At 39.5% G+C, this 22389-nt stretch overlaps 1 protein-coding gene across 1 annotated transcript; it reads right to left on the bottom strand.

The window, feature by feature from the left end:
* Window positions 1-2114: 2114 nt before the first annotated feature.
* On the bottom strand, window positions 2115-20307 carry trim25l (tripartite motif containing 25, like). Its single transcript, XM_053499232.1, has 22 exons — window positions 19183-20307; window positions 17757-17852; window positions 16931-17164; window positions 16387-16543; window positions 15943-16017; window positions 15620-15667; window positions 15484-15525; window positions 14604-14666; window positions 11673-11735; window positions 11211-11276; window positions 10060-10125; window positions 9586-9648; window positions 9379-9438; window positions 9213-9287; window positions 8115-8183; window positions 7968-8039; window positions 7795-7854; window positions 7660-7710; window positions 7550-7567; window positions 5421-5483; window positions 5205-5300; window positions 2115-4276 (listed from the first exon to the last, which is right to left on the bottom strand). Exons 1-22 carry the CDS (start codon window positions 19837-19839, stop codon window positions 3699-3701), a joined length of 2772 nt encoding a protein of 923 aa, XP_053355207.1. The 5' UTR covers window positions 19840-20307; the 3' UTR covers window positions 2115-3698.
* Between the last annotated feature and the right edge of the window lie 2082 nt (window positions 20308-22389).

Raw genomic sequence — 22389 nt, 5'->3', positions numbered from 1 at the left:
CGGGATGAGTTTTACTCAGCAGAGTACATTTCAACTCCACCAGCGCATTCACACAGGGGTGAAGCCCTACGAATGTCTCGAGTGTGGGAAGAGTTTTAGGTGGCAGGACACTCTTCAGCAACATGAGCGCATTTACACCGGGAAGAAGCCATATCACTGTTCGGAGTGCCAGAAAAGTTTCAGGCAGCAGAGTGACCTCCAGCTACACCAGCACATTCACACGGGAAAACAGACTTGACCATCACACACATTGAGCATCTTATTTACATTGATTTTCATTTTCTGTTGTAATAAGCTCTTTTTAGGCTTTCCAATAAATTTTGGAGAGTAGCAGCAGGATTAATTATTTATTCATTGATTTCAGACACTAGTGACAGATGGCAGTTAGTGTTACAGGTGTTAATCCTAAAAGGTGTTGCGACAGGAGTAGCTCTGTTGTGGGTAGTCCTCTTTAACATAAAGATACATTTTATACAATTGTGTTTGTGAAAACAGTTTGGGGGGAGTTTGTGATCATTTTGTGATCATGTGAAGCTTTATTATGATGCTGGCAGGCCACCCCCCCCCCTATTTTTTTTTCATAGTTGTGTTATTTTTGCTGTTCCTTATGACAAACTGTCATTATGGACTTTATATTTAACTCCTTCTTAACCTAACTATGTACAGAAACCTATGACCTACAGGGGTTGGAAAAACGAAACTGAAACACTGACCAATTTAGTGTTGGAGGTTTCATGGCTAAATTTGACCAGCCTGGTGGCCAATCTTCATTGATTGCACCAGTAAGAGCAGTGTGAATGTTTAATTAGCAGAGTAATAGCACAGTTTTGCTATTGCACACATCAAATATTGCATCACACACATTATTATGGGTGACATCAGAGTTCAAAAGCGGACAAATTGTTGGTGCGCATCTCGCTGGTGCATCTGTGACAAAGACAGCAAGTCTTTGTGATGTATCAAGAGCCACGGTATCCAGGGTAATGTCAGCATACCACCTAGAAGAATAAACCAAATCCAACAGGAGTAATTGTGGACGCAAGAGGAAGCTGTCTGAAAGGGATGTCCAGGTGCCAACCCGGATTGTATCCAAAAAACATAAAACCACAGCTGCCCAACTCACTGCACAACAAGACTGTTCATCGGGAGTTTCACAGGGTCAATGTATGTGGCCGGGCTGCTCTAACCAAACCTTTGGTTACTCTTGGTCTGTGGACAATGTGAAACATGTATTGTTCTCTGAGCCCACCTCCACTGTCTTTTCCACATCAGGGAGACCCCAAAAGAAGCGTACCACCCAGACTGTTGCATGCCCAGAGTTAAGCATGGGGGTGGATCAGTAATGGTTTCATGGCAATATCATGGCATTCCCTAGGCCCAATACTTATGCTAGATGGGCACGTCACTGCCAAGGACTACTGAACTATTCTGGAGGACCATGTGGACCCAATGGTTCAAACATTGTATCCTGAAGGCGGTGCCGTGTATCAGGATGATAATGCACCAATATGCACAGCAAGACTGGTGACAGAGTGGTTTGATGAACATGAAGGTAAAGTTGAACATCTCCCATGGCCTGCACAGTCACCAGATCTAAATATTTTGAGCCATTTTAGGGTGTTTTAAAGGAGTCAGAAATCATTTTCCTTCACCAGCATCACATATAGACCTGGCCACTATTCTGCAAGAATAATGGCTTAAAATCCCTCTGGGCACTGTGCAGGACTGTTGTATCTGTCTTTCCCAAGACAAATTATGCTGTATTGGCCGCAAAAGGAGGCCCTACACCATACTAATGAATTATTGATGTCTAAAACCAGACATTTCAGTTTCATTGTCCAGCTCCTGCACATACCCATATTTCTGGATTGAATGTAATTCTATTATAGTTAAGGCAAGAGCAGTAGTGCTTAGATAAGTGCCCCACACTTTGTACGAGGTAGAACACGCTTTCAAGAAAGAAAAAAAAAAACTGAAGGATTTCACTTCAGGGGAAAAAAAACAAAAACAAGCTTCCTGCTTAGATAAAACATAATGTGAAAGAATTACCTCCCAATAAAGATGACTTTCATTGCAACACAAGCATCAAAATGACATTTTGAGACAAATAGGTAAGAAGCAAGTTTAATTCAAGTCAAAATGGGACTTCATAAAGTTAAATCAGAATTACAGAATACTTTAAGCACAGTACAGTGATGAGACTCTTATACGCACTAAAACATTTTAATTGTGATTACGTAATACTTGGCATGTGTACTACTCGTATGTCAAGACTTGCACGTTTATCAAGTTAAAATTTATTTGAAAATTTTTGCTCATCTTGCAAAACAGACCAAGTTACTTGCAATACAAGGTTTCATAATGTTATTATTGATTATTATTTAAATGATTGCAACTGAGTACTTAGTAACACTTTCTCTGCAACCAAGATTCAAGAATTTCTGCAACCCAGATTTCTGATTTTTTTTTTTGTATTAGGAAAAATATTTCCAAAAAAGTGATGTAGCAGGTGCTGAATATTTAGCCAGTCTATGGACCACGGTGATGTCCACTGTGTATTGGACTGGATGATTTCCAGCTGGTCTACATAGGACCACAGAAAAATGTTGAGGTTTGCTCTCCTGGTACTCCTGGAGTGCAGTAGCATTGCAGAGACAGAGGACATGGTAGAAATCCCAGGGTAAACCATGTAAATTTTTCATTAACATGAATATTTAAGTAATATGCCAGTAAATTGTGGGGAACCCATGGACAAACCAGGTTATGGAGACATCACCCCATATTATGGCCTTGGTAACCCACAGCTTGGTATCACTCTTGCATCTGTATATGATTTTGTTAAAAGAACACTAGCAGCTAATAGTTCATACAACTTACTTAAAATTTAATTAAACAGCGATATTTATTTATAAATTAATATTTATTATCAGTTGTCCAGATAAAGTTGTCTTGAAGTTGAGTCATGTCAACTGGACATTTTTTTTTCGTTATTTACTATTCATCCTAGTACCTTCTTCAATTTGAGAGGTCGGTTTGGAAACCCAAATAAATCCTTCAGGGCTGAGTCTCATTTGAACTGAATATTTCAGACGTTCATAAATGAAGTTCAGACATAAAGTTAAATCAGAATTACATATTAAGAGTTGAGAAAAAAACCCAGACAATGAAGTACATAGTATCAAATTAAGAACAGTAATTATTCAATTATTTAAATTATGAATAAAATGTAGGATTAAAGATAAAATGGGGAACAAATAGACTTATTTAAACATCATACATAGAAATGAGCTAGCTAAAGCTCTAAGAAGAAACCCTACAATTGTGGTGTTCACTATCTGTCGAGACGTTCTAAATGGAAGTTTTCCATGGCAAACCAAACTCTAGCTGTCTGTATTGATAATAAATGCAACAAACAACTCTACACTTAAAAACCTTGTGTTAACAACAGTATCCTCCTGAATAAACGGGGCTAAAAGTTATGATGTATAATGAAACTGCAGACATTGGAACCCAGCAAATTAATTCTTTTCAAACTTTTAGAAGACAAGGGAAGACATTTTCCTATCATATACCCATTAGTGATAGTCTGTAATTACTGTTATTGATATAGGAAAATTAAGGCCAGTCTGATATTTAATATTACACTAATTCTCATATAAATTAAGCAAACAATTTCTTTACAGTTGCAAGAATCTGGGTCAGATGGTGCAGATTTTAATGCTGTCTGTGGATGCGCTGAAGTTTCCCATGGCAAAGTCGAGGCCGACTCCGACACCGGTCCCAACGCCAAACGCGGCAAACAACGGCTGATTGGATGTGACCCCGCAAAAAGTGTGCAGGTGCACGAGCACATCGTCGACACCGTAGAAGGTCAGAGTCTCATCCTCCTGGTTCAAAAACACACCCACTCGGGGACAGTATGTCACTGGGATCTCTTGCTTCTGATTGGCGTGTAAAGCAGCACAGCACATGTCAGACAACTCAAGACTCCATGACTGGGCATTGTAGCCAAGCCCTGCCCTTGCATCCGCTCCTTTACGAGGCATGGCGCTACTGGCCACACCCACTGAAGAGCCCCGTCCACGCCACTCCACCTCCCAGTAACACCGAGCTGAGCTGAGCGGCTGGAGGCTGAAAATCTGCGTCCAGCCATTAAATCGCTCAGGGACATCAGGGTATGACTGAGTAGAGGCCTGCAGTGTTGCCTTGGTGGAATCTTCACTAAGAACTAAACGTCGATGAGCCGTGTTAGGGTCAAAGTTTAAATCGCAGGCATCTAATTAAGAAAGAGATTGATTTTATTATTTTTCCATGGATCTGTGTTTTTATTCTATTATAGATACCTTAATAGACCTAAATCTAAGGTTTTTTGTGCATTTTATATTATTGGGCTTATTGGCATTTGCACTTGGAATGGCTCTTGGGCATTGGTCTTAGTAGAGATAAAAATAAAAATTTTATTAAAAATAATGTTCATTGATTGGTCTTAATATGGACATTTTAGTATACTTTCATTTATACTCAAATTTGGCCCTGAACCCCTAAAGACTAAACCTTGAGTCAATCTAGGCGTGGTTTGGACTTGACAGTAGTCTAAATGACTACAGTAGTAATTTTACTGGTTCCCAAAGAATTTTGTATTTTATTAATGAAAAATCATTCATTATGTACTGTTAAAAAATTAAACAGATTAATAAGTAGTTTTACATTAATTAGCATTTTGCTTTTCACAAAAGAAAAGAAAGTCATGTTTTTTATTACAGAATTACTAAAACAAAATAATCTCACACAGAAGCATAATGTATTGACTTTTTTTTTTTTTTTACAACCCATGATGTTGATTATGGTGATGGGTTATGTTATTTCTATAGCAGTAGTGTTTTTTTATGGGGCCGAGTTGCTAGCCCGACACCCAACCTTCTATTTTCTGATCCAGGCTACTGTATAAGAGTCATTTTGTATGAGCAACCCGGCAACGGCAGGGCTCGAACCCCTGATTAGCTGATTACCAACGAAATGCCTGAGACACCACTGCCAATGTCTCCACTTGAATTAGCAGTGATCTAAAAGTTATCTGGGCACTTTTTGTGTAAAATTCAATAATCCAGTGATATGCATGATGTATGTATAATGTATTTTATAATAAATTTCTACATGATTCCAACTGGATCTGTGCACGTGTGCGTGAATGTGTGTCCACTCACACTGAAGGAACTCATCTCTGCTTCTCGGCTCCGGAGCCTGAATGCTGTCGATGTCAATCTCTCTCACACCCGGGGAAACGGAGTGGAACGTTGATGCTGTGGGAAGGAATGAAAGGACTATATTTGTGGCTCTGAATAGGTGTAAATACAGTATCTAGGGGGGATTTTTTGTGTAGAATAAGTTTGAGGAAATAAAAAGATGTTAAAGATGCTAACCTGGAAAGGCAGGAATGAATGAGGGATTTGGTGAAGGAGAGTCCAGGAAAAGTCCAGGGTTTACTAAGCAGAGGCACAAACAGACCAAAATCCACATTAGCACCATAACATTAACTAAATCCATAATAATCAATGGTACCATGCCTGCAAATGATAAATAATAACAGGAATCTAAAGACAATAAAAAAAAACGTACAGTTCAAAAATCTTTCTTTAAAATATTCAGAGTATTCTGTATTTATTTATCTTTTTGTTTGGTTGTTTGTTTCTACAGTTAAAATGACTTCTGACTAAAAGGTTTGAGAACGCTGAACTATCTAATCCAAGTCCTGTTTACTTCAGTGTCATTTTATTGCCTTTTTATTTATTATTTAATATACAACACTGTGCAGTCTTTTTATGCCTTCTGCTATATGGTTACAGTAGAAAAACATTTTTTATTTCCCAGAGATAAGTAAGTTCAGGAAAACTTACCTGGTAATTTATTTATAAAACTAGGCAAATTGTACCTGACACTACTGTTTTTTATTTTTATTTGTTTATGGAAGCAAAGTGTTGTAACCAAATGCGGAATTGTGGGTAATCGTCTCCCCTGCTGGGTCTTAGTGCGCGTCTCTTACTGGTATAATCAACATCCGTGCACGCGTGTATTGTTTACTATAACACTGTGACCACGTGTGTGTGCGTAAAACATATTTTATTTTGTGTCTGTATGCGTGTGTGTACAGCGCGCATGTAAAGCAAAAGCAAGTCTCATTAGAGAGGTTAAAGATCCATTTTCTCTCCCTGTATTAGCCTGCTCTTTGTGTCTGTTTGCGCGCGCGTCATACCTCCTACTTTCGCCTTCACAGACACACACATTATTTCTCTCTGCTCTACACAGAAACACTGCTCTGTCGCGATCCTTTTCAAAGGTAAAGTGCAGGCTAATTTGTTTAATTTTTACTTTACAGCAGTGATTCTGTTAGTGTGTCGCTCAATCAAGTGTCATTAGAGAGATTTCTTGTTTTTCCGATAAAACAGTGTTTCCGTTGTGTGTGAAAAGAGTGAAGGAAGGGTACCTGTAGGACAAGAAGGAGGAGAGGGGAGCGGCTCCTTACTTTAACTTCACACACACACATACACAGCGCCGGAAACACTTACCTGTCAGGATTTATTTTTTACTTTTTTTTAAAGGTAAAGTGCAGGTTAATTTGTTTTAGTTTTACTTTATATTTTGTATTAATTATTTTCATGTATTTGTTTTATTGGGCTGTGGAATGAATAATTAGAATTTTCATTATTTTTTATGGGGAAATTCGTTTTAATTTACAGGTGTTTTAAAAAACTTCCGCTTCCTACGAATTATGCTCCTAACCTAAGGTTCCACTGGATTTTTTTTTTTAAAACTAGAATGTAAGCACCTAAGACTTTGCACATTAATTAAATGTATAGATGTCTTATATTTTTTCTTTTATTTCAACCTGGGTTTACACTTCAAAAAGTGATATCTTATAAAGTACATTTAAATAAATATAATATACAGAATATATCCATCTATTCAAATGATTTAATATTCCTTAATTTAAGATTTACAAAATGATTAAACCTGTGTGTAGACATGTTTTTCTTTCTTATTCTGTTAGCAGATAATTTAGCTCCTTCCAAGAAATTAGTGCTTAAAACGAACAAAATTATCTGCCAATACAACAAGCAATGTATGCTTCATTAATTTATACATTCGTTCATCAGCTGTAGCACTTATCCTTTGTACAGGGTCATATGGAGCCCGGAGCCTGTCCCAGAAGAGTAATGGTATGAGAAGGGGTACACCCTGGACAGGGTGCCAATCCATCGCAGTGCACACACACTATGAACAATTCTGGTAAAATAATTTGTCCATTGTGTTTGGACTGTGGGAGGAAACCCACCAAGCACAGGGAGAACAGACCCGAGACGGAAATTGAACCCTGATCCTGGAGGTGCAAGGCTAACCATTACGGCACCATGCAGGTCATGCTTAAAAAAAAATGTTAAAAGTAATTAGTCTTTCACGTGCTAATAGCCATATTGACATATTTACAGTCTGTGTGTGTGTGTGTTTGACACCGTAGTATGCCTGTATTGGACAGTACAAGTTCAAGTTTTACCTTCAGTCTGGTTTCCCCCTGCAGAAAGACAAATCAGTTTGTGTTAACCTTCTAAAATAAAATACTGTACAAAAATGCAAAGCATGTTTCAGAAGGTGGGTGTGCCTTACAGTCATCGTGAGAAGACTCTACTTCCTGTTGAATAGGTGTGGCCTGTTTGACTGGAACAGAATGACAGAAAATCAGTGTTTAACTAACATTTGAACACTTAAAAAGCTAGGCGGTGTGGTTGTTCCTTCTCTCACCTGATTCTTGTCTCTTCTTCCGGTTTCTGGGTAACAGTGAGCTCAGACTCCAGCGATCGGCTGATTTTACACAGCGATGAGGAAAACAAAATTACAAACCCAGACATGAGTTCAATAGCACGAGCTGTGTCTATGTATGTATGTATATATAAGAGAGAGAAAGAGCACTATACATTGTCTTTCAGGCTGCTGTCTGACCGTTGCCATCTGCTGAGTCCTAGGTGAGCTCTGTACATCAGAATTAGCTTAAAGAGACAGAGGGTTAATGTGTGTAAGAAACACAAATACTCAAGACATGTTTAAGTGAAGACATGGTTTACCTGTCTCTCTCTCTTCTCTCTTGTCTCTGCCTCTGATTGACCTGATGGAACTTAAGCTCCAACTGTCAGCTGAAAGAAAATGAAAATGTGCGTGCTGTGAGAGATCTATTGGCAAATCTTGTACTACCTATGCGCTGTACAGCCACTACCTATAGACCTATAGCCACTACCTGTACAGTCACTATCTATACGCTATATGACCAAAAGTATGTGCACACATGACTATAACACCCATATGTGCCAAACCTGGTCCAGCATGATAATCCTCCTTTGTAAATAAACCCAGCTCCATGAAGACATGGAGTAGTAAATCTCTAGTGGAAGGAATGAGTCTAATGCACCAAGGCCCCTGACTGAACTCGACCTAACTGAACTGGAACTGAAGCGTCCTTGACACTCCAACATCAGTCCCTGATCTCACTAATGCTCTTGTGTCTGAATGATTCCACATCCCCAGAGATACTCTTCAAAATCTATTGTAAAGCCTACGCATAAAAGCTGAGGTCATTATAACAGCAAAGGAGGAGTAGATCTGGAATGAGATGTTCAACAAAAGCACATTGAGGTGTGATGGTCTGGTTCATGCTAGGATGAGTTAATTTATTTATTTGTAAATCTTCTATATGGCTTACAGGGTCAAAAGCCTGTCCCAGGTGACTTAGGGCAGGAGGCAGGGTACACCCTGGAGAGGGTGCCAATTCATGGCTGAAAACACACACTATGGGGAATCTGTAAATGCCATTAAGCCTAATCTGCCTGTTTTAGACTGTGGGGGGAAAAGCAGAGTACCTGGAGGAAAACACACCAAGCCCGGGGAGAACATGCAAACTGCACACACACACACAGACCTGAGCTGGGAATCGAACACTTGACCCTGAAGGTGTGAGGCCACTATGCCTAGGATGAGCTTGTCCCACATTCACACATTTAAAGACCTAAACCTAAATCTATTTTTACATTGTTATTTCACGTCTCTGGATACTGTATATTCTTCAGGATTCTTTAGTAGCCATCATTTAGATATTTTTTTTTACCCTGTCAGCATTATTTATATAAATAGTATAAAAGCAGGTAAAATGTGTATGTTCTGCATCGTACATTGTCTCTCTGGTTGCTGTCTGGTCATCTGTGTCTCTTGTGGTCTCTGGGAACGCTGTATTCTCTCTCCATTCACTTTCAGAGACACAAAAAAACAAATCAACAAGAAATTAAACATGTATGAGGAATACACAGATTAATTACAGTGTGATAAACAGCCACGTACCCGTCTCTTTCTCCTCTCCTCCCGATCTGGACATGTCAGAACATATATTCCAGTTGTCCGCTGTGAAAAAAGCGACATGTATGTTAATTATTGCATCTGTGCAAGGTCCGATCCTGGCCCAATCAGAGTCCAGTACGTGTGCATGAGCATCTCTTAGACCCTGTGTGCCATTACGTGTGTGTGTGCGTGTGTGTGTGTGATACTCACCCTGCTTTCGGCTTTCCCTCCCCTGTGTCGACTGCCTCAGAGAACGGACACTCCAAGTGTCAGCTAATCAGGCAGAAAATGTTGCGTGAACTTTTTTCTTTAACATGCAACTTTGCAGCATATACTAGTAAATTTTCTTGACTAAAATGTCAGCATTTGCCACCCCTTTCTGTATTATTCAGCTTTCAGTGTGGCATGACTGCACCCCTCTTTTTAAAACAATTAAAATTTGCCAGAGACATATTGTCAGCATGCCCAATTAAGCAAAACCTTAAAATGAATTAACAAAGCACTAATAACCATGAATATCATTTATGTTTTGTGTTTGACTTTTTTTTTTACCAGTCTTGCACAAAAATGTCTTTATGCTAAGCTAACTTACATTTCAGCTACTGTGATTTTACACCACTGGAGGTCACACTGTTTTTTTTTTTATTTATTATAGGCAGCTTTACAGTACATGCATGATCTTACCCTCATTATCATTTGTGCTTCTGTTTTGCCTGCTTTGAGATCTTGGTGAGATATCGGTCTCTCTGTCTGTAAACAAAACACATGTGAAAACAATTGTGCACCTAATATTGCAAGAGATACATTGCCTGGCATTTGACGTTGCATTTTGACAACATTATCTAATACAACACTGCCATAACATTCATTTCTGTCCAGAGTTATTAATGTCTGACTGAGGTCTTGAATCGATTAGAGAAGTGTCAAACCAGTCCATAACGTCTTCCCCAGCACATCACAAATGTGATGGCCAATTCATAAGTGGAAATGATTGCTCATGCTTTCAGAACTCCATTGGACATTCAGTACATTCAGGTCATCAGCTGACTTCATTTTATTGCCCCATAACGTTGCTGAGCCTAGACCTGAGCAACTGAAGCAACACCAGATCATAACACTGTCTCCAGAGGCTTGTACAGTGAGCACTATATATGATGAGTGCATCGCTTCCCTTATCACCCTGACACGCCCATCGCTCTGGAATAGGGTCAGTCTGGACTCATCAGACCTCAGGTCTCCTTTGCTATTGCTCCAAAGTCCAATCCTTATGCTCCCTAGGAGATTAAATCCTTTTTTCCTGATGTGTCTCACTAAGAAGTGGTTTTCTTATGGACACAGCTGTTTAGTCCGAATCCTGTAAGTTTATCATCATATTGTGTGTGTGTGTGTGTGTGTATGGAAATAAACATAGCTTTGATGCAACGTCACCAAGCATGTGATCTCCAATCCTGGTTGAGCATTTCAGCACCATCCTTACAAGTCTTAATAATGTGTTAGAGAGTTCTTAACCATGTTCCAATCATTTCAGCACTCTACTTAGTTGTGTTTTTGCGAATAATTAGACTCTTCTGAAAAACAGTGACATATTTTTCATGACAATGGGATACGTCTTCCCACATGGTTGATTAAGAAATGTTAAACTACTCACTGCTTCAGTTAAATGCAGTAATTATCCAATCAAAGGCTTTTAAATATTTACTTATTTAAATTCAAATGGTGACTTTACAGCGTGTGAATTAGATTTTGGACTATTTTTCTGTTACTAAAGTTAAATTTGAAAGGCCTGGTAGGGATGATGTGTATTGTTACTGGAGAGTGAGGTATGATTAGATCACCTTGCTCTCGCTCTTCTCTCCTCTGTCTCTCACTTGGTCTCAGAGAATTCATACTCCGGTTATTAGCTGAAAAACACATACACAATTGAAAGTCTGCTCATACAGTACATGGTAGGCTGATGATAGATTGAAAAAAATAGGCTGGTCACTAATAAACTGATGTGGATTTTGCTTAAGTCTATTAGGTTTTACAGATGTTGCTCTATTAAAACCAAAATTGTATTACTAAAAAAAAAAAGGAACATATAAAATAATCTGTGTGAAAATAGGTTTGTTGTTTACATAAAAACTGCAGGTTGTTTTAAAAATTATTTATTAAAAATGTTTCATTCATGGATAGGATAGAAAAAATAAAGGGTACACTAACTTGTTGGCATTCAACTGTATGATTTCTATAAAGGAACAAATTTGATTAAATATTATAAATGGATTTTGTGCTTTCATGCCGTGTGTGTGTCCTACCTTGTTCTCTCTCCTCTTTGCTGTTGCTTTGTCTTGGTCTTGGGGTGTTTGTCCCTCTACCAACTAACAAAGACAAAATATTTTAGATAAAGCATCACATCCAGGTAAAATTCAGCATGACATGTTACACCCTCATATTCATCATCTTTTACATCTCTGGAAGCCCTCATGTTTGTGTTTCCTTCTGGCTCTCCCTTTTTAGTTATGCTGTCATAGTTAGTCCTGCCGGAGTCCCTACTTGCACTCTGCACTAAATATACATTCACTTTTTACATTGTTCGACTGTGACCATACCTAGCTGTTATTTCTCCATCTCTTTGCTCTCTCCTTTTCTGCTCTATCATCTCTCTCTCTCCCTCTCTCCTTCTTCCTCTACCTATCTCTCTGTCGAGCTATACATGTCGCTTCTGAGCTGCCAGTGATCCAGACCCCCTCTGCCCGCTGGACCTCTCTAACTCATCCTGAAGTCCTGCTTCTGGTTGGAGATCTCATCACATGGATGCCCCCGTGTGGTCTGCCTGGAATGCGTGTGGTGACTGGGGTTGGTTCCACTTTTCCATGAAGGTGGTCCTGTCCTCGACTGATGCAGACTGCTGTTCTCTGAGGACCTGTGACTTCAGTCGCTCAATAGTTCAGGACTGAAATTTTTCACAGTCTACCTGAGCCTCCAGAAACAAACTGGACTTTAATCTTACACATCTCCTCCTATACTGAACTTCCAGTCTTGCATATTATTATGCACATCCATCCCTGCTATCTGTTTTCACCCAGATGAGGATGGGTTCTCTGTTGAGTCTGGTTCCTCTCAAGGTTTCTTCCTATTACCATCTCAGGGAGTTTTTCCTTGCCACTGTCGCCGTCGTCCTAGGCTTGCTCATCAGGGACAATCATATCATTTTGATTCATACACATTCACATTTCATACAAACTTAGTTCTTTTGATTGTGTAAAGCTGCTTTGTGATGATGTAAATCGTTAAAAGCGCTATACAAATAAAATTGAATTGAATTGAATTGAATCATGTATTATACTGTATTATTAATATGGGGAAATTAAAATACTGCCACTTTGTATCAGAGGTAGCATGTTTGGATTATTCGGGTAAAGTCTGAATCATATGCATGGTGGCTGTTATTAGGAATATTAAGTCATGCTAAAATTCTATTCTAATCAAATCTAATCTCTGCCTCATTCTCTATACTGCTTATTAGGCCATGGTGCCATGTTTAATCTAATCTAATGCTAAAACGTCAAGCAGACAGTAAATAGAAAAAATGAAATGTCATCATTAAAGTGCCCCAATTATGCCATTTTAAAGGTTGCTAATATTGCTTAATGAGTCTCTTAAAACAGGTTTACATGTATGCAAGGTCAAAAAACACTTTAGTTTTCTCCAAAAATAGATTTAATTTTACCCCATTTCTAAATGATTTGTAAATGACTCGTGTGAAGCAGTTTGAAGATTCAGTCTGTCTAAACCCCTCCTTTCTGTGAGCCCTCATTGCTGTGATTGGTCAGAGGGCACGGTGATTTATGACTGGTGTGTCGGGAAAAGAAACGCCCATGACCATAACTGAACGACGGCTCTAAAGACCTGTCAATACATAAAAAGATGGCGTTGGTTTTACCGTGTAACGACCAGCTAATTTTATATTAACTGTGGCTACAAAAATCGAAAGGTCTAAAAGGCAAAAAGGACAAACACAAAAAAGTAGATAAAGCAAACGTGTATTATACAAAACTAAATAAAGTAAACGAAAAAGGTGCACCACAACCAAACAAAGATATAAACAATATTTACAAACTATATATAATAAACGGTATGTGTATGTGTGCGAGTGAGTGGAAAATGTCAGAAGTCTGTGTTGATTGTATGTGTGTTAGTGGAGTATAGTTCGGTCGTACCAGGGTTAATATAGTCCGAGAGGCCGATGACGGGGAATACAGTATGTCCAGTCAAAGATAATCCGGTTAAAAAAATCTTCGAAAGAAAATGATCCACAACAATCTCTCCTTCTTTTGTCCAAACAAATAACTCCAGCGCCAGTCCACCATTACTACTCAAGCTCAAATGGGCAAGTTGTTCGCGACGTAGAACGTGGGCGGCCATTATGCAAATATGTTACGGAGTGACGTGGATCCGTAACAGAGTAAAAATAGATTTGCTAACGACTCGTTTAGGCGAATGTGAGCCGATTCTTTATTTTAATAGACAAAAACTCCATTTATCGTGCACTGTCAGTGTCACAGATAGTGCAGATAGTTTATGTTCACATACAGCTACATGATGCACTGCATGAAAGAAAATATTTGAAAAAGCATAATAGTGGCACTTTAATTAAACCCATTAATGAAAACAGGAACAGGTATACTGACTACATTTTGGAACAATTCAAGCAAGGCTCATACAGGATCAGTAGGTCTAACCCTAACCGTACTTGCAGAATACTCTCACTTAACCACTGAATAAATACCCAGGGGCAATTTGAAGTCTGGCTTGTTACTGGAAAATGGAAAGTAACTTTAGAACCTGAAGGAAAAACCCATAAAGAAAAGTTCATTACAAACAGTAAGACATAATCTTGAGATTGATATGGACATTTTAAATTGACACAAGCCAATAAAAAACCCAAGGTGCTCTCTCTCTCTCTCTCTCTCTCTCTCTCTCTCTCTCTTTTACTCTTTCTTAGAGACAGATGGTCAGTGTCAAACATACAGTAGATAGACAATTTTAGAGGCAGAACCTGATTAACTAATTTATTTTGAGATTGTTTAAAACATTTCCAACAAATCAAAAGGGGGCTCAACAGATCTGTTATGATACCTGGATCTCAAACACTTAGAGAGGGACGTGAGGGAGGTCCTGCTACACACAGACAGAGACACACACACGCACATAAGATTAGTCTGGAAATTCATACATTTACCTACCTTGTTCTCTATCCTGACTGTTGGTGCTTCCTCTTGGTCTTGGGGTGTTCGGTCCTCTACCAACTAAAAGGAGGACAAAACATTTTTAATGAAATATAGTCTGTGTACAAATCATAAATACATGTTACACCCTAATGTTAATCAAGTATCACAGTGTTATTAAGAAAAAAAGAAATATGAACCTCCTTGTATCAGAGGCAGCATGCTTGGATTATTTGAAGAAAGTCTAATGCATGTAGTGTAGATGGCATTGAGATGGCTGCTGTAATTTGAAATATTTTGCCATGCTAAATATCTAATCTAATCCAATCTAATCTAATCTAATCTAATCTAATCTAATCTAATCTAATCTAATCTCTCATTCTCTATACCGCTTATTAGGCCACTGTGATAACTGCTACAGTATGACACCATGTTATGACATCACCTTCAACCAGTGTTGAGCGGACAGTGTGCTATAAGTGATGATGTAAAATGTAACCATTAATTAAACATATTAATGAAAACGGGAACAGCTATACATTTTGTAACATTTTATTATAATGATTTCTTTGGATATAATTAAAAAGTAGATTATCATGAAACGGATTGAACAGTAGTGCTTTATCTTTTTTAGGGTGATGGTTGTGAACTTGTTACTGGGAAATGGCAGGTAACTTTGGAGTAACCAATGTTGTGAGATTAAAATTTTAAATTTACACAAGCCTTTAAAATACCCAAGGTGCTCTCTCTCTTTCTCTCTCTCTCTCTCTTTCTTTCTTTCTTTTTTTTTTCTCTCAGATACACTAGCTGGTCAGAATCAAACACAGACAGACAATTTCAGAGGCGGAACCCAATTCTTTGGGATCAAAATGGCAACTCAACATCTCTGACATGTTACCTGGGCCTCGAGCACTCACAGAAGGAAGTGAAGGGGGACCCGCTACAAACAGACACACACACTATTAGTGATCAAAGTCTGCAAAAACATAAACAAATAAGATCAGATATTATTACTTAATTAGAAAGTAAGATACCTTGTGTGCGACTACTGCTTGATGTTTTGCCACTGATTCCTGAAAACACTGACGGACACAGAGAACGAACATGTTTATTGCTTAAATATATATGTAGGTAATAACTGTAGGTCAACATTAACAGTAATCATCTAAGCGCATAAGTGTAGCAGGGGATTATAAAGAGAAATACAGGGAGTTTTTACTCTAATATCTGAGTTCGGGTATTCTGTATAATCAAAAGTCCTGGTTTGACTTTGCCCCTTCTCCATCCATCCATCCATCCATCCATCCATCCATCCATCCATCCATCTATCCATCCATCAGTAGTGGACTTTACTCACATTTCAATATGCCTGACTTCTGTCCGCCCTGTCCGCTCTGTTGGTCAGTCACTGTGAACGGCGCTGTGTTGAACACTGTAGGAAAACAAGTGGCATTAGGGTTTGCACAGCAGCATGTACTTTAGGCCTGAGTGATTAAAAAATAAAGTGTCTGCAATAAAGTGACACCAAAAACTGTATTGTTTATAACATATCGCCTGAGATGAAATTGTTAAAATTGTCCTTAGTGTACATAATGTCCATAAAAAGCAGTCCCAGTTAATAGGGAACATTCCCAGAACATCCAAAAAACTGGACTATTTCAAGACTGGAAGAAGTGGTCAGTGTATTATCAAGGAAAAATAGTTTTTAATGCATACAGGGTGTGAGCCTGACTGTGTGTACAATATACAGTATACTGCATGTATCTGTATATCTGTGTGCCTGTGTGCTTGTGTTCCTGACCTGTCTTATTAATTTTGTCCAGCTCCTGGTTGCACATGTTCTCCACTTTCTCCCTGAGATCCAAAACAATGTTCCGTACAGGATCAAATGAGGCGTCGGGATTAACAGTAAAACTGCCGACCTCAGTCAGCTCCGGAGAGCAAAGACACTGATATGTCTGGTGAAAACAGAAGGAGGAACAAACAAGCAGGAAAGATATACATCCAGGTCAAATCTCTTAAATCATTCAGTATGTCTTCAATGCATGCTTGACACTATTTGACCTTTTCGGTCTTCCATACTCTATTCAGCCTTTTGGCTTCCTATGTTCTTTATTTAACTCATTGCTTCCTTAAATATTGTATTTCATAGACTTTAAGAAAGATTTTAAAGTGCTCTTCTTCTCTCATTCCACCAACAATTGCATGCGCTAAAGTTTGACACATTATCAATAGTGACCCAAGATAAAGGAAACTAAGAAGTTCACTAGATTTGTTGAGTGATTTATTTAATTTGGCTCCAGGTGTGTGTTTGTGTGTGTGTGTGTGTGTGTGTGTGTCTGTACCCTGAGAAAGTAGATATTGTCCTGACACGTCACCAGTTCCTTTAAATCAGAGTCTTTCTTTCTCATCTGACTGATCTCCTTCGACAGTTTGTCCACAAGCTCTTGTGCCTCATTGATTTTCTCCTGTCCACTGGAGCTCATCACCTGCTGGATCAGATCCGCCATGCGCTGCAAGGAGTGCTGAAGCTCACACAGCTCCGTATCTGTGTCCTCGCTCACCATGTCGGAAGAGGACTACACACACACACACACACACGCACACAGACAAACATATATCACTTATTCTTATATTACTATATTTCTGAGGAGCTTTTACTAACATAATTACTAATGCAGCAAATTAATGCAACACTATGCTTTACCTAAATCGAAACCTAACCATAACCTCAGAAACCAACAGGAAACATTTTGGCTTTTTTCTTCTTCTTTGTTTAATGCAAAGGTAGAGTTATTTTTAAAAAGCTGCTTCCTGCATGGGGACCCATCAGAGTTGTGAGAAAGTGAAAACACATGCGCATATGCACACACACATGTGAATGTGCAATGTGAAACAATGTGTAAAACTTATGCATGTAGTCTTACCAAACACACACACACACACACACACACACACACACATGTGGTTCAGGGTTGACACTCAGGGTTCAGGGTTGACGTAAGCAGCTACCTACTCAGACCTGTTTAACTTGTGTGATTGCTCTAACATTAGGTCAGAGCGGATTTGCCAGAATAGCATTACAACATTTGTAGGTATGTTTAAAGAATTCAATAGCTGTTAAAAACTTTTATCTGTGTTTGAAAAGGTGCACGTATGTGTTATTGACACCTTGAGGGTCTCCAGGACTTTCTTCATGTCTTTGAGTTCCCTCTCTCTCTCCTGCAGCTTCTGTAGATTTTCTGTCTGAACCGACAACAGGGTTTTCTGTGGTGGAGAAAAGGACAGGGATGTGTGATTTTAAATGATAAGCATTAATAATAAGCATCAAGTCAATGTACAATATAATATACTTGATATGAAATATAGTATTCACTAAAACATTAATTAATAATACTAACACACTTCCTACGACACTCTAACACTCATGACACAGACCGCACTAGGTCACACTAATATTTAACAACAGAAAGCAGTGAAAACCTGTTACAAGTCATGTTAGCATGCTTTAAAGCACAGCGCTGTGCAATTCTAATTGGTTTTGATACGGAAGGTCTTGATTGATTTAAATAACACCTTTGTAAGTAGTGCAACCCCAATTGTACATTTAAATTAATAAATCTGCTCATGGTAATAAGTTTTTGTTTCTCTACTAAGGACTCACACAAGGACTGGCAGGCTGAGCTGCTTCATACACTTAAAGGGATTGAGGAATGTATTGTTATTTAACCAGTAATCATAGTATAATATAAATAATATAAATAATATAATATAAACGGGTCAGTGAGGTTGGTGGGTGAACTGGGCTTTAGTTTTCGACGGGCCCCACATCATAATGCGCGCACACACACACACACAAAAAAAACTCCTGCTAAATCTAATTTAAATGCTTTGAAGGTTAATGAAATGACTGATAAATATGATTATATGTTCATCTTTATGAATGGTTTGTTAATTATTTAGTGAGGCCCATCAAGACTTAATTAAACTCAACTTCATCTGTAGAATTAATAGTGATGGTGACTCAGCTCAATGAAAAGCACCGGCTCTTTCGGCTCTAATCAGCTCAGTGCCAGTTTTTATTACAACCAGCTCATCTATTCACTTATCATCTATACCACTTTATCCTGTATCCATGGTAGCAGGGGCCTGGAGACTATCCCAGGAGATAGGGCATGATGTACCCTTGTCATGGTATATCCTAGGGCACACTTATTCACACACCACCGTGCCACCTACTAGGCCATCTAATTCGTTATAAAAATCTTTCTCTACCTTTCTTTTAATCAAATAATAATATTTGCTGTATAACATAAAAATATTTGAAAATGAATTGAAAACAGCAAAATGCTAAATAGAGCATTTTTGCATTAATAGGCGTCAATTAAATTGATTTAAATAATTGCCTTTTTAATCATGATTTTTCCTAATACACTGTAACACACACACAGTTCAAAAAGGGGTTTGTTTATTAAATGCACACTGATCCTGGTTGCACTGTGTGAGATTAATGAGGTATGAGAGTGGACCTATATGATTCCCCTAACTGACTCGGTTGAAAGATTCGACTCTTCGGTGAGTTACTTTAAACACGTACCTGTTTCTCCGCGCGCTCCGCTTGCGTGGAGACGGTCTCGTGCTCCTTGTGCTGGTTGCTCGTGCACAGCCAGCAGACGTAGGTCTGGCACGAGCGGCAGTAGAACTCGTGCAGGTACTTGTGCTCTGGGCACATCTTCTGCGTCAGGTCTCCGGTGGGCGCGATGAGCTCGTGGCCCTTCAGCTTGGGCTGCGTGTCGTGCGGCTTCAGGTGGCTCTCGCAGAACGACGCCATGCACGTGAGGCAGGTCTTCGCCGCCGCTCTCGGCTCCACGCACCGGTCGCAGGGCACGCGCGAGCCAGGCAGCGGTTTCGCGCCGGCTTCGCGGTCGCGCGCCCCGCGCTCGGACGCGGAGGCGGCGGCGCGGCGCGCGTTGCGGATGGACTCGCGCGCCGTCGTGCTGAGGCTGCCCTGGCGGAGCTGCTCCACGGCCTCCGCCAGCATGGTGTTCCGGCACAGCGCGGGCCGAGGGGAGAAGGACTGGCGGCACTCGGGGCAGCTGCACGACCCGGTCTTTCTCTCCTCGGATTTCCAGTAGCCTGAGATGCACTCCATACAGTAACTGTGACCGCACGGGATAGTCACAGGGTCCCGGGGCAAGTCGAGGCAAACGGGGCAGTTAAACTGCTCCTCCGTCCATAAACGAACCCTACTCATTTTTTTTGTTTGTTTAAATAATGAACTAACGCACTAAACACCCCAAAATAAGAGTGTAGCAATTGCAAGCAGATTTATTTTTCACACTATGAGAATTGAGTGTGTGGTGGGTTAGAGTGAGACACTGGCACCTTTCAGGTGACAAGGGGCGGGGCTTCACTCACAAAGCAGGTTTAGGGAGAAAAACAGGGATCATACCTGTCATTCCAGCATCTCCCTCTCTCTCACCTCTGTCTTTCACTCCTCCTTTTCCCTGCAGCCTTTACACACTGTCTTGTGGTTTCTTAACCCCTGGCCAAGGTTTTGGGCTACTGACTGACCAGAAGGTCCCAGATACAAACCACAGCATTATAAACCTGCCACTGTTGGAACCTCGAGCAAGGCACTTAACCCTCCACTATTCAGATGTGTAATGAGATAAAATGTAGGTCGCTCTGGATAAGAGTGTCTGCCATACAGTATGCCGTAAATGTAGGGTTAAAAAAAAATTAAGGCTGTGTTTTTTATTAAATCTTATTTAATAGCCTGTTAGCATTCTTGCATAAAGTCCTCATATGGAAATCCATACATTTAAGGTTGTGTTCAAATACCAATTTTATCTTTCGACCATCAATGTAATAAAAAAAATACAATACTGTCTACATAACGAGTGATTTGTTCCCAATGCAAAGGGATAGAGGATAATCTCTTTTTTCACCATATATTTTACCATAAACGCCATCTTTATGTACATTAGACAAGTAGCCTTAAACATAGGAACACTGTTTAAGGGCATGACATAATAAATGCTCTTGTAACTTCATACTGGAGCGTCAGCAATGAAGAAGCTTAACCAGACAGCACTAAAGCACTTGCTCTTTTACTAGCAAATAACTAGCACAAACACAGGCTGAGTGATTAGCAATACTAATAAATGCTATGCTACAGTATGTTAGCTAAAAATAAGACATACAGTGGTGTGAAAAACTATTTGCCCCCTTCCTGATTTCTTATTCTTTTGCATGTTTGTCACACTTAAATGTTTCTGATCATCAAACACATTTAACTATTAGTCAAAGATAACACAAGTAAACACAAAATGCAGTTTTTAGATGATGGTTTTTATTATTTAGGGAGAAAAAAAATCCAAACTTACATGGCCCTGTGTGAAAAAGTAATTGCCCCCTAAACCTAATAACTGATTGGGCCACCCTTAGCAGCAATAACTGCAATCAAGCGTTTGCGATAACTTGCAACGAGTCTTTTACAGTGCTCTGGAGGAATTTTGGCCCACTCATCTTTGCAGAATTGTTGTAATTCAGCTTTATTTGAGAGTTTTCTAGCATGAACCGCCTTTTTAAGGTCATGCCACAACATCTCAATAGGATTCAGGTCAGGACTTTGACTGGGCCACTCCAAAGTCTTCATTTTGTTTTTCTTCAGCCATTCAGAGGTGGATTTGCTGGTGTGTTATGGGTCATTGTCCTGCTGCAGCACCCAAGATCGCTTCAGCTTGAGTTGACGAACAGATGGCTGGACATTCTCCTTCAGGATTTTTTGGTAGACAGTAGAATTCATGGTTCCATCTATCACAGCAAGCCTTCCAGGTCCTGAAGCAGCAAAACAACCCAGACCATCACACTACCACCACCATATTTTACTGTTGGTATGGTGTTCTTTTTCTGAAATGCTGTGTTACTTTTACGCCAGATGTAACGGGACACGCACCTTCCAAAAAGTTAAACTTTTGTCTCGTCGGTCCACAGAGTATTTTCCCAAACGTCTTGACAATCATTGAGATGTTTTTTAGCAAAATTGAGACGAGCCTTAATGTTCTTTTTGCTTAAGTGGTTTGCGCCTTGGAAATCTGCCATGCAGGCCGTTTTTGCCCAGTCTCTTTCTTTTGGTGGAGTCGTGAACACTGACCTTAATTGAGGCGAGTGAGGCCTGCAGTTCTTTAGTTGTTGTCCTGGGGTCTTTTGTGGCCTCTCGGATGAGTTGTTTCTGCGCTCTTGGGGTAATTTTGGTCGGCTGGCCACTCCTGGGAAGGTTCACCACTGTTCCATGTTTTTGCCATTTGTGGATGATGGCTCTCACTGTGGTTCGCTGGAGTCCCAAGGCTTTGGAAATGGCTTTATAACCTTTACCAGCCTGATAGATCTCAATTACTTTTGTTCTCATTTTTTTCTGAATTTCTTTGGATCTTGGCATAATGTCTAGCTTTTGAGGTGCTTTTGGTCTACTTCTCTGTGTCAGGTAGCTCCTATTTAAGTGATTTTTTGATTGAAACAGGTGTGGCAGTAATCAGGCCTGGGGGTGACTACAGAAATTGAACTTTTAACTGTGATAAACTACAGTTAAGTTATTTTTTAACAAGGGGGGGCAATTACTTTTTCACACAGGGCCATGTAGATTTGGAGTTTTTTTTCTTCCTTAATAACATAATCTTCATTTAAAAACTGCATTTTGTGTTCAATTATGTTATCTTTGACTAATAGTTAACAGTTTTTGATGAGCAGAAACATTTAAGTGTGACAAACATGCAAAAGAATAAGAAATCAGGAAGGGGGC

The sequence above is a fragment of the Clarias gariepinus genome, chromosome 6 (genome assembly GCF_024256425.1).
Source record: "Clarias gariepinus isolate MV-2021 ecotype Netherlands chromosome 6, CGAR_prim_01v2, whole genome shotgun sequence".
Taxonomy (NCBI): Eukaryota; Metazoa; Chordata; class Actinopteri; order Siluriformes; family Clariidae; genus Clarias; species Clarias gariepinus.
The sequence above is the reverse complement of the archived record's forward strand: the minus strand, read 5'-3'. Positions and strand labels throughout refer to the sequence as shown.

Excerpts from the sequence above, each read along its gene's own strand:
- trim25l (XM_053499232.1), bottom strand. The coding sequence starts at position 19,839 with ATGAGTAGGGTTCGTTTATGGACGGAGGAGCAGTTTAACTGCCCCGTT. Across the intron at positions 10,126-11,210 it reads GAGAGAAGAGCGAGAGCAAG|ACAGAGAGACCGATATCTCA; the intron begins GTGATCTAATCA and ends TTTTGTTTACAG. Across the intron at positions 9,439-9,585 it reads GAGGGAAAGCCGAAAGCAGG|CGGACAACTGGAATATATGT; the intron begins GTGAGTATCACA and ends CTTTTTTCACAG.